General features: G+C 31.3%; 1 protein-coding gene across 2 annotated transcripts; it reads left to right on the top strand.

The window, feature by feature from the left end:
- Positions 1-574: 574 nt before the first annotated feature.
- Positions 575-8,460, top strand: LOC128184604 (achaete-scute homolog 2-like). 2 transcript variants are annotated; one of them, XM_052854163.1, is made up of 3 exons: positions 575-728; positions 6,497-6,639; positions 7,544-8,460. In XM_052854163.1, the coding sequence occupies exon 3, from the start codon at positions 7,557-7,559 to the stop codon at positions 8,373-8,375; it is 819 nt and encodes a 272-aa protein (XP_052710123.1). In that variant the 5' UTR covers positions 575-728; positions 6,497-6,639; positions 7,544-7,556; the 3' UTR covers positions 8,376-8,460. The 2 variants fall into 2 exon arrangements, with proteins under 2 accessions (XP_052710123.1, XP_052710122.1); XM_052854162.1 differs by lacking the exon at positions 575-728 and having other exon boundaries at positions 6,158-6,639.
- The last annotated feature ends 4,737 nt before the right edge of the window (positions 8,461-13,197 follow it).

The raw sequence follows: 13,197 nt of genomic DNA, 5'->3' as shown, positions 1-13,197 counted from the left end.
TTTCTTTTTATCTTTAAATATATTTAACTGAAAAAATATATAAAAGAAAGGTTATTACCTATAAAATGTCCGATGTCAGGTCTTACTTCCTTGGCAATTATTTGGTTCACCAAGATTCTACCAGAACTTTGGTTTTTTTAACCTTTGTAAAGCTATGTGTCTATTTTACAAGTTTTATTAGTCCTGTGCGTCTAATTTTTTTTTTTACTATTCATTTATGGTTATTTTACCATGAAAAAAAAATAAAGCTGGTTGTACGTGTATCTAAACTGTTTTAACAAAGAACATTTAGGCCTAATGAAAAAATTCGCACCTATTACTCGGGTCAAAAACGTCTCGAGTATTGCCGGCCAGGAAAACATCTGCTCCGCTGAGTTAACAAAACGCTTGATCCGTGTCACCTTCAAAGAGCTAGCTGAATGGCCTCGCCAAAATATTATTACACAGTTGATTGTTCCTCAGCTAAAATAATTTCTTCACCTGCTGTTTTTATTAGGAAGAACGAGGTATATAAAATAAAAATTTTGAAAACTGTTTCCTAGTTTTATTATTTGACCGACGGTCTAGTATGCTGAATTATAAAATTTCTCTCAATTAAAATGGATGGATGTGTATGCATATTTATTTCTGGATATTTACAAGAATTATAAAGGATTATGTTAATTGTTGCATGTAATGGAGTTGTGCATTAATTTTCTGCAATATCTACTGGATTTTTGCAAAATCACGTATCCTTTACTTTCTATTTGTGGATAGTGTTTAAACATTAAGATTATTATTAAGGATATAATATTAATTTATTTTATTTCAAATTTCAATTACTTTTTTTTTCCAACTAAATTTGATGTATTCATTTTAGGAAAAGCAGTTTTCTTTTAACTCTAGTAAATATAATGTTCAAATTCATATGATAAAAGTAATAGTACCTTGAAATGATTGTAAAATCAAAGAAAACTTTGTTATATCATTTTACTTTTTTGAGTTGCGTTATGAACATCTACTCGTTGCATAATTCCTCGCATTTTCAAACCTTATTTTTTTTAATCTGCTACGACTTCATATCTTCAAGTTTGATTCAAAATCAATGTCTATAAGAATGATGATTCTAATATATCCAGTAAGTCTGAGTACTTTTAATAATAATATCCTCTATTTCATATTTTGTTCGAATTCGAATTAATTATTATAATTATAAGAAAAATAAATTTACCTAAAAAAATTCATAAGTGTCGTTTATTGGAATGATATGACACTTTTTACCTGTCAATGACTTGTTTAAAGACAACATTTATTATTTTATAAAAATCGTAGTTCCTCGCACATATTGCAGTAGGCATCTGAAAGAGAGAGAGAAAGAGAGAGTAATGTACGTGAAAATGTCATGCATATGTCATGCTTTCGAAAAAAATTATATAAAATTCAACTGTAGCTGCCGCTAAATTATCACCAATTAACCGTGTTCATGTACTTAAATTGAACTACGCTTTCAATAAGATTTACGTTTATCATCGTTTCTATTTAATATAAAAATTAGATAAAATAATATGTAATTTCTCTCTCTCTCTCTCTCTCTCTCTCTCTCTCTCTCTCTCTCTCTCTCTCTCTCTCTCTAAACACGCATATTAACAAACAAAATATTGACAAATAACCCAGTCAAAATCTTTTAAATGTTCAATGTTCAGCCGTTAAGATTATAAATACACATTCAACCGACAAATTTCGGTTTTTATTCTGTCGACATTCTCGCCATTGTTAGTGCGTGATGCATGCAGAGCCATGGGTATGATGTTTTTGTTTCTCATTAAATGTAAAGCCGATTGATAAGAGCCTTAATGCATGCATTGAAATTTTTCAAAAATAATTTACAAGCAATTTTTCATGTTAGACATAGTTTTTGTGGTGACTCATAGCGTGGATAAATACATATATTTATGCATTCCGTGAGAAAAGGGCCGGAATTATTTGTGTTGCTGATCAATTCACATGTACATTTATCTTCTGGTATTTAAACCTTTAGTTATCTAGTAAACTATCTATCTTAAACCTATACCTGAAAGTCTCTTAAAAGTTTTTTTTAAGAACAGAAAAAAAACCATATGTTAACTTATTTGTTTAGGAAGATTTTTTTTTTCTCGAAAACAAAAATGTACCTTACCCATGGGAATCCGGTTTATGTTTTTAAATTGGTATTAAAATTTCTAAAATCTGAATCTAAAATACATGAACATTGCTGGTTTTTTTTTCAATTTTAAACGTGAGTAAATAAATTCAGTTACTCTTTTCCCTTGTATCTGTTTCTAATATACGTACAACATAGAAGATGCCAGTAGTTAAATGTTAAAAAATATGGCACGCTTTTGTCAATACGCAACGTTTAAGTTTATATAAATATTTGTAAACCACAAAATAACTTGTCCACCTAATGATAACTGTATTCTTATTTTCAACAGCCATTTGGCACCATTCACTTTACGCGCGTGTCTACGTTTTGTTTTGCTGGGAGATTTATGACCCATAATGACACTTGACAAAGCTCTAAGTCGAGAAGTGTTTGACGCAATATATATTCGTAACTTTCACAATATTTTTCTTGCGATTGAAAAGACCACAATTAACTTTTATTCAAGGCGCTTAAACTCGTCTTAATTTAGCACCTCTTGTCTACCTATAGGCTGAAATAACATAGCTACGCCCGAGTTAGCACAGCATAGCACCTCGATATATACATGTACATGTACCGGTATACGTAAAACTAATGTACTTTTACTTACCCCCCCCCCCCCCCGCCTTCTCTCTCTCTCTCTCTCTCTCTCTCTCTCTCTCTTGATAAATTCACATTCCTGCAAGTCGCACATACATGTAGCACTTTAAATTTTAGTGGATTAAAATTCATGAGAAATTGACCCGCATTCACATTGTATTCCTAATAATGCAGTTAATTAAAAACTAAAGTTTAAAATCACACAATTACAAAATTTTATTTTGCCTCAATTGAACGTGACGGTACATGAGGTACAGAAATATACATAAAGATTAGGTACAATGTCTGAGGTACATTTTTAATTTTTATAGAAAAAAGTGGTAAAATGACCAAATGTTCAAGGGGACAGACTAATACCAATACAAGTGTCCTCTGTTTTTTGAGTGTAAATAAACAGAAAAAAATTTATCCGGATGTGTCAAGTTTTCTATTTTCATAATATTGAAATTTATCTCTCCTCATTACGTGAACGGTATTTAGTGTTTTCCCATTGAACACGATTATTCTCTTTGTACGAGTGATCCACTTTCTGTTATATTTCAAATGTCATGATAAATGCCTTTAGAAAACATTTCTTTTTCCTAAATACTTTCCTCTGTCTCTCTTTTGTTCACCGTATTAAACGTCTCAGGTCGTTGAACAGACAAAAACTCTCTCTCTCTCTCTCTCTATCTCTCTCTCTCTCTCTCTCTCTCTCTCTATTTTAAGGAGGCTTGATAGACAAGAAATTAACCATCAGACCTACCTTAAAATTTCAGACGATTTTTAGTCATTAACTAAAACGCTGATAAACATGCATCAAGTAAAAAAATATGTTATTTTAGCTTTAAAGTCAAAACATTTTCCTATAACTTTTTTTAAAACTATTCTTTTAAAGGAGTTTAAAAAGTTTAAAAGTAAAATTAACCATCAAACCCTCTTTAGATTTAAAATTCATCAAGATACAAGCTTTTACATTGCGTTTAAGATAATTATTCTTATTTCAATAGACAATATTTTAACTTCATTTTGTCAAGCTCAGCATTGGAATCTACATAACTATACATGTAAGGTAATTTTTCAATTTCGAACATAAGAAGCATTTAAATTTATCAATTTTGATCAGCTTAATGTGCTATTATATATAGAACATAAAAAAAGCTTTTAGCCTGTGTAGATTATCCAAAGAAGCGTGTATAATTGAATATTTTTGGTTCTAGAGAAATAAATGAGTCCAATGTTTACCTTCGATATCAAGATTTTTGGTGACACTATAGAGAATAAATATCAAGCTCGGTATTGTTATGAAAACAGCTGCGCAAAATGATCGTTCTTTCCACTTGAATATCGTGCCCGATCGAAAAAAGACAACTCGTCTTGATGAAGTGTTTTCTTTTAATACAGGTGCCCCTTCAAGATGATTATCCCTAAAGTTGATTAAATCTGATGAAATTGTATTGATGGAGATAGCTACTACTAACCCGTCATAGCCACCATCTCTCTCTCTCTCTCTCTCTCTCTCTCTCTCTCTCTCTCTCTCTCTCTCTCTCTCTCTCTCTCTCTCTCTCTCTCTCTCTCTCTCTCGTATACAATCCTGTGTTGACTTTTTACCTGTTTTTGTCTCTCCATCATCCTTGCACTGACAAGGTCACGTGTCTGGTAATTAGCTAATGGCAAAGTTCAATATCTCAATACACAGAAATGACGCGCTCGTGCATCGGCCGTCACTCTGCAATATCCATGGCACGTGCGCGTTGACTCTTCACTTACCTGTCGCGTTGTTTCAATCATAAACGCGTGCCCTATCCCCCTTTTACAATAACATTTTTGCGGGATAAAAAGCTTGACTTAGACAGAGTTTATGATATTTCTATATAGCTACACATGTACGTTTTGATTAGGTATTGTTTATGTACTAGATTTAGTTTAAAAATCATTATTTCGAATTCTGTAAACAAATTTAAATTTAAGTAATTGTTGATTAAAAATGACCTACATATAATGCTTTATTTTCATTCTGTCCGAAAGCTATGCCCGTTGAGTTCTGTTTAATATTTATCAAGACGAGTTTCTCTTTTTTCTTTTATGAAATAATGAATTTCATAAAGTAAAAAGGTTTAAGAGTACTCAATGAAGATGAATTTTTATGATACTGAGAATTCAAATGCATATACATGTAATTTCATTGCCACTTTTGATATTTCATACATATTTTACAAACGATTAGACGAGGACATTTTACATTTACATCAAATGGAGATGTACATGCATACCTCTTAGTTTTACTTGTAATTTTTATCTATTACTAAAGATAAAAAAACAAATCTTCGTTTAAACTCGAAGCTAAAATTGAAGTTTAAGAGAATGAATACAGTTTGTTTGTATTCACGAAAGAAGAAACAAGTATCAACATACATGTAATTTATATTTTCAAGTAACTTGGAGAGCGATTGCAATTAAGAATTATGTTTAAATGAATTACGAATCTTTCAAATATATATGATCTAAATTAATAACAAAATAAATGAATGTACACCATGCACACATAAATACGTTGTTTGTTTACCCGTATACCTATTCTATGTTATAAACGGTGTTAAAAATGATTAAATAAATATATGAAAAACTTAAAAAAAACAAAGAAAATATAATTCAAATTTTATTTTAAAAATATTTTTGAATTAATAATTTTTTTATTTTATAATTTATAAATAATGCAGTAAACTTTCAAGATGAGTTTAAACATGAAGAAAACGTATTCGAGCCGGACACAATAGATTTATTCGGCGATCTTTGAAGTAAAACAGAAGAGAAAAATAAACCAAGTTCATAAAATTATCATAATGCTTTAATTTTAATGTTGATAGTTGCGTCAACTCATACATTTATTTAAGCTTAAGAAATCTGAAAATTGCCGATCAACACTTTTGATGTTTATTGTAAGTGTAAGCTATTAATTGAGTAAAAACCCCATAAATGGATTCCCTATTCAAATTTAATTGAACAATAAAAGACCGACTTTATTTCGTTTTGATAATAATTTTATCGAATATGTAACTCTCTTTTACCCAGTAATCGGATTATTTATTTAAATGCTCTTATGACCCTTTCATAAAAACCCGCAAACCTCATTTTCTACTTTTCTTTATGTTTAAAATGGTCTAATATTTTTTTCGTAATTTTTACCTATATTGATATATCTTAGCTTTGAGGACTATGTGTATTTGTTTAATTTGCGGTTTATTTACCAGAGTTTACTCTTGTAAAATGTTAACTGTTTTTAATTCTTCTACGAACACCTACCGTAAACCGTTATGAAAACATTGAACGACATTTGGGGTTTTATGACTCTCTGGCGCTAACAATGCGACAACCGTAATCCGTTTTCATTTAACGTTGAACTCTCGTATGCTATCGGCATTTCCATGAAAGAAAATAATAAATGAAGTAGAAAATTTGTTTGTTCTTCGAATTTTCTTGACATTTTATCGTAAATGCTCAATATTTAGTGTGAGACATCGAACTGTTTTTATGAATTCCCTTTGGAAAGTTGATGTTCATGGAGTCTTCTTTTTTAGTTTTAACGTAACTAAAATTGGAAACGAGAAGAAGATGTACATCGAGAATACTAATGATTGGTGATTAATTACCTTTGCCTCGTTTTTAAGACTGATTGAACTAAACGCCAATCTGATAATAATCCGTCCTCGTCTATTGATTTTAGTCCGGATTATCTCTGACTTGACACTAGCTTAGAGAAGGCACGCGTTTCAATAACGGATTACTTTGCATGATGGTATAAAGAGCTACCTGATAAAAAAGGGGGCTATAACAAATCAGGAAATAACACGGACCGGGAGCTCATGTCTGAGGCGGAATCACGGAAGTAAAAGAAAAAGGTTTGGAATTTTTTTCTTTTTATTTATTTTTTTTTCTGGGTTTTTTTTTCTTCTCAAAAATTGATTTAAACAGTTTTATCTAAAATAATATTAAAAATTTAATTTAATTTCAGTTTCCTTGAAAAATTAAAAATTAAAATATTGTATTTTTACTTTAATGTCATGTTGTAAATTTTTAATATACCGGGTGGCAGTAAAATTAATACAAAATTTACAACATGGCAAAAAAGTTTTGCATGTTGTTGTAAATTTTTCTATTTACTGCCTCCTAGTTAATTCAAAATTCATAACAAGACAGTTTGGAAAAATATGAATCATTATTTAAAGTGAATACGAACACTATTTCAAAATTTTAATACGTTTTTATAATTTCATTTTTACAGTATATGTACAGTGTAAATGTACGACATTTTCATATTCATGTTTTTATACTGAGAGTGTTTGATAATAATGATGGTTTTGGCTACAAAGTGCTTGAAATCCTTGAATCATTATCTTTATTAAAATAATTATAAGTTGTTAAAAAAATTAATTGTGTGTGAGTCCAGAGGTCCCGAAAAGCTAGAAAATATAACATACATGTATTTAAGGTTTTTTTATTTAAGTTTTGAAAATCCTAATATTCAATATACATGTAAGTAATAAATAATAAATCGGAAAGTTCGTTGCAAAAATTAAAAAACGCCAAATCAGTTTGGAATACTTCAAATTGTTTAAAAATTTATTTATATGACAATGAACGTACTTTTTGTGTGTGTGTGTGGGGGGGGGGGTGCTTGATTTATTTGGTTGTGCCTTTATTAAAGGAGAAAAACAGTTTATTTGCTTAAGAGAATTCAGTTACATTTTGAAAAAAAAATAAGACTTGCAAAATTGATACTGAATTGCTTTCATTTTTTTATAGAACAAAACACGCAATGCAAGGATTTGACTACGCACCACACAATGACATAATATCTGTGAAGATAACGTCACCAACATGCGAAGATCTCGGGATTCCTCGCGAGAATGAAGACGTCATCATGCCTGCAAGACTGATCAAAAACCCTTCGCTTCATATAGACGGACTGCGTTATGAAGCTTTTGTAAAGAATTCACCGCCTTCCGATCCCTTTTCGCCCCTGTGCATGATCCCTCTGCCTTCTCCGTTTACATTAGATCACCTAGAACCAACGTTTATCCGGAAGCGAAACGAACGCGAGCGTGAACGTGTACGGTGTGTGAACGATGGCTACTCGAGACTGAAAGAGCATCTCCCATTAGAAAATAAACAGAAGCGGATTAGCAAAGTTGAAATTCTTCGACGTGCCATAGAATATATAAGATATTTAAATGCGGTTTTGGAAAAAGACGATGAAAACAAATCTGAATTTTCGGCACTTGGACACAACACAGATGAACTCACAGATTCAGACGAGTCAGCCAAAAACTTAACAGGAAATGAAATTCCAAACGATACCCTTGTCACGTGCTGTAACCAAACTTCACCGGAACCTGAATTGGAGAGTTCTTATTTTCCATTTGAATCTTTGTCGGACTCAGATGAGGTGTACGGAAATGGTAGCGACCTGGGATACGAATCTTTCTCTAGTGGATGTGAAATGGAAGACGAGAATCTCGCGATAAGAGACTTGGACTTCTCCTGCGAGAATCAGAGAGGTCTCAAACGACCACTAGAGTGCGCCTCTGCCGTAAACTGCGCGTCTTCTAAACAACAGTGTAGTTTCGGACCGTGATTTTGATTCTTTGCAATATTTTTCCCCAGTCTTTTGAGTGTTGTTAATATGTGTTAAAATCAAAAATAAAATGTTTAAAACTGAAATAAATGCAAACCTTGTTATCTATTTAAAATATTCCTAATTTTTTTAGGTAAACTACTTGTAATATGTACGTTATAAGATACATTACATGTAAACTACATTTGTATTTATTTCTAAAGTAGAAAAAAAATATTTGTGAAATATTGATGTTTATGAAGATTCCTCGTTTAAATCTGTTTGCTTTACAGTCTTTAAAAACCCCATAAACCTCCGTTTATAATCATGACCAAAATATGCTATAAAGTATACATGTAAGTCAAAATTTCACCTGCACATTAAGTCATTACAATCAGATTATATAAGCAGAATTAATCTCTTCAAGAGAAGCCTTGAATGAGTGGCTTTTTTAACCTTTGAGCTAATAAAAAAAGTTAGTAATAAAAATTTCAAAAATATTACATGCCATTGGGAAGATCCCGCTATTGTTAGATTTTAATTTAACTATTCTTTATACATTCTTATAATATTAAAACGAAGATGTGTCTTTTTTGGAAAGTTGATGTTTGGGACTATCAAGAAATAAACTCCCTTATACATAATCGTCAATTGATAATCGTATACAATTAAAATGCCAGAATCCACTGCAATGATAAAATCGTCAGAGAATTTTGAAAGGAAAGCTATATTCTTTGAAAGATTTGGATGAACCACACGCGCGGATCTAGAAAGGGGTGCAGACCCCCCTTCCCTGGAAATTTCATTTTTTTTTTTACATTTACACATCAAAATTGCCTAAAAAATTCTTCGTACCCCCCTCGCCCCCCCACCCACCCCATTGAAAAAAATCTGAATTCCCGCATGGACCAATACACACCTGTCCAGTACATGTGCACTATAATAATTAATACATGTGTACACTGTGTTTCGCATATTAAACAATTACTTTAACCATATGCATGGCAAGTATCATTTGGGTATTTCGGCAAATCAATATTGATACATTTCCTAAAATGTGCTCTTTTTTTTAGTTTACACAGCAATAATCAAAAACATTTTTTTTTTTAAATATCATTTATCATTTTGAATCATGTTTTAATTTTAACTAATTTGACGAATTTGTACATTATTTAAAATTGAATTGATATGTTTTCGTTTCAGATTAATTAATATATTCATTCAGCAAATTGGCTCATAAGATGGACTTGACAAACAAATGAAAGTACAAAAAATGCTTTTAAAGTGAATTATATTTAATTAAGATTCAAAATGTACTAAATACCTAATGCAAACACATTGTATACTTGGCTATAGATACGGTATAGTAGAAAAGCAATTTTGCGGAAATTCAATTCGATGACCTCACTTTGGGTTTTTTCGACTGTTTCTGATTCAATATTTTTGTATAACTTTTGAATTATTGAAGATCAAACAGACCTTCAATCACCCTACCGAAATTAATTGGATTAACAACACCGAGTAATCTTGGTAAAAAGAGACTTACATGTAGTACGGTAATTGTAAAACCCGTATTATCAACAAAATATCAACACGATTTTAATGTGAAATAAGAAAGGTACAATAGGAGGTGTGATAATTCCGTACTGTAAAAGCACAAGCGGCGAGTGTGATCAAAATTAGCTGTAAAAACACAACATGGTACATATTAAATGGAAATCAATAGGAGATTAATTAATTTGTTTAGACTTGTCCACATGACAGTATACAAGTTCAAGTTCAGTTTTTTCGCTCAAAAAATAAGTTGGTACAAGAGGAACACACATATAATACACACAAATACAAATCGTCAGAGGTACAGACAAACAGGTACATTTTCATACAGGGAAAAAATATAAATAAAAAAGGACAGACTATAGAATCACTACTTATGTAAGATTTTAGTATAAAGGATCATAATAGGAAAACAACCAAGAGGAGCAGACATCATAAAAAAATATTTGAAATAAATACACACAATTTTCTTAGCGATTTACAATTCCAATTAGTTATATACACATACATATATCTGGCCATATATGTAGTAAGACGAACTTGTCGCAATTAATTATTCTAAATAATTTCATCAAGCAAGCTGGTTCATTCTTTTATCATCAATTCTCCTATTTACCGAAATTTTATAGATATGTCATATGTGAAAATTTACAATTGCAAAACATATAAGAAAAATAATATCAAGAAATAAGTTATGTATAAGCAAAGTTATACACAATGAATAAATCGTTATAAATAATCAAACATGTAAATTTCATATGTACAAGACTTATAGCGAAAAAAAAAAACCCAAACACATGCGATCAAAAGGTGGCGTATACCATGGAATCATTTTTGTTTGCGGGTAGCCAAAACTTATCTTTGTCGGTTCTTTGGGTCGTAATTTCGTTGTTGGTGTAATCGGAAAACTTTTAATAAATATTAAAGAAATGATTTTTTATAGGTTCGTTGGGATTTAAATGCGTGGACAAGGGCTGCTCACGAAAAAGCGAACTTAGTCTAGTAGTATGTGTAACATATCTATGTATTTTGATTCATATATTAAATGTTTTAAACTATATAATAAAAAAAATACGATAGAAGATATAGAAGATAATTTATCAATTATCTAAAAGGTTTATAGACAATTGGAGCGTGCCTGCAAAGTTACACTTAATATTGAATTTTGACTTCTTTTTTTTTAATTAAGATTGGTTGTTAACTCTTTTCTTTCCTTTTTTGAGGGGGCGGGGAGGGGGGGGGGGGTAATCATGCCGAATATACAATGTAAGTCCATTACAAGAAATGGTTGTGATACTCAGGGATTACGAGAATGTCTAAGAAGTCTGCGACCAATATTAATCCCGAGCAAGTTCTCTTTTCTGGTCGGTACTTTTACATTATACCACTCTGTTACTAAAAATCGAGGGTTGTACAATTCAGACAACCTCTCACCCCTAACATCTTATCTTTATCGTCCGTTGCTTAATAGACCTAAATCTTTGATTGTCTGTCTCATTGGGATGAAATATGATATTGTGATGGGCTGTAAAGAATTACATGTACATGTATCTTGTGCATTCCCTCTTTCAAAAATTATAATATGATCAATTACAACGTCTCTGTTGCCGATGTTAATGAATCAAAATGGAAAGTGAATCGCTTTTTTTTTTTAACAAGTCTTGTCTGTTCGTTATTTGTATAGAAAACAAGAGCACGTTTAATCGTTCAATTTTTTTCGGGTTGTCTCTCTTTCTTTGTAGCAGTATCAGATCCAATCTGTTAAGAGGGCTGGACATCGTCGGAAACCCACGGCCAGTCTCGCATACGCGAGACTGGCCGTGGGTTTCCGACGATGAGGGCTGGAGGGCCGTGGCCATTTTAAGGCTATTTATAACTCCTTTTGAAGAAGAGCTCTGTACATACAGATACAGGAAAATGTTCAAAATTTAAAACTTAACTGTTTTGATATTTTTCTCTATGAACTGATATTTTTATGGCCAAAAATAAAATGTTTAAATGTTTCAAGGAAATCTGATGGCGAATTATTTGACTATTTAGCTTCCTTATGCAGCTAACTAAAGATTTGAAATATCTTAATTGTACGTGATAATATGAATTTGATGTTCCATATTGTGTAGAATTTAGCGTCAAAGGAATTATATTTGAGAAATGTTCAAATATTAATTCAAAACAATCTGGTTATAATATCAATACGATAACTATATTTGTATCAATGTACGTAGATTGAATGAACACGTGTCAGCATTTTCTTTGACGTACATGTGTATAATATACTTAATTGGACTATTGATTCAAGATGATTTATCGAGATATAAACCCGTCATGGGAGTGAATCTTTAAATGTTTCCTATCTGCGGAAGTATTTCTCGTTGTTGCGATTTTCACGGCACATAATTATGTACTCTTGATATGTAAGCTCCCTCGGTAACACGAAGGAATTTTAAGGTGGAATGACCCTTTGATAAGAGAGATAACTTCTGTGGAAAAAATATCTTACTTTGTATCTGTTAACTCACAATTATTTTAGTTATGTTGAAGCAAAGGTAAGGGGGCGTGTTACATAAGTATGTAGGCCCCTATTTGTTTTGGAAAGCGACATTTAAAATTCACATACAGGAAAATGAATTTTGAATAAACTGACCCCCACTTTTGACAGGGTGCAAACGAATTATAGAAAACTTTAAAAAGAAAAAAAAAGGACGGGAAACTTAACAGGTTGATCAAATAAAATAAAATTCAATTTACTACTTCAGTACCGGAACAATAATGTTTGGATGTATAAGGTCATAGTACATGTACCTTCTTTTGATGAAAAAAAATTCATTTCTCTCTTTAAAGTTACTTCACAGGGGTAAATGTATTGTACAAACTCTGGATGACGAAATTTGCATCAATCAGAAACAAAAATCATTTCAAATGTCTTAAAAAAAAAATAAAAGGTTTCTATTCTGAGAGAGCAGGTATGGGAAAACAAAATGAAAAAAATTCCCAAACAAACCCGTACCTCATTTTATTCAAGACTACATGTACCAAAATATCCCGATATTACAGTCCAACCAGTTACTGGAATTTCAAATTATACAAGCATTGATTTCGTTTGATCCTCTTTTGTGTTAAAACAGCATGTTCTGGTTTCTATTTTTAGCACTAACTTTATACTACATGTAACTTAAAATATACGTCCCTGGTATCATGATTAAACATGATATTATTTTTTTAAATCAAGAAGCGCTCCGTCACTCCACAACTTTGTTTCATTTGAATCTGTTGATACTAACTTCAATGA

This window comes from Crassostrea angulata, chromosome 5, assembly GCF_025612915.1.
Source record: "Crassostrea angulata isolate pt1a10 chromosome 5, ASM2561291v2, whole genome shotgun sequence".
Lineage (NCBI taxonomy): Eukaryota > Metazoa > Mollusca > Bivalvia > Ostreida > Ostreidae > Magallana > Magallana angulata.
The sequence above is the reverse complement of the archived record's forward strand: the minus strand, read 5'-3'. Positions and strand labels throughout refer to the sequence as shown.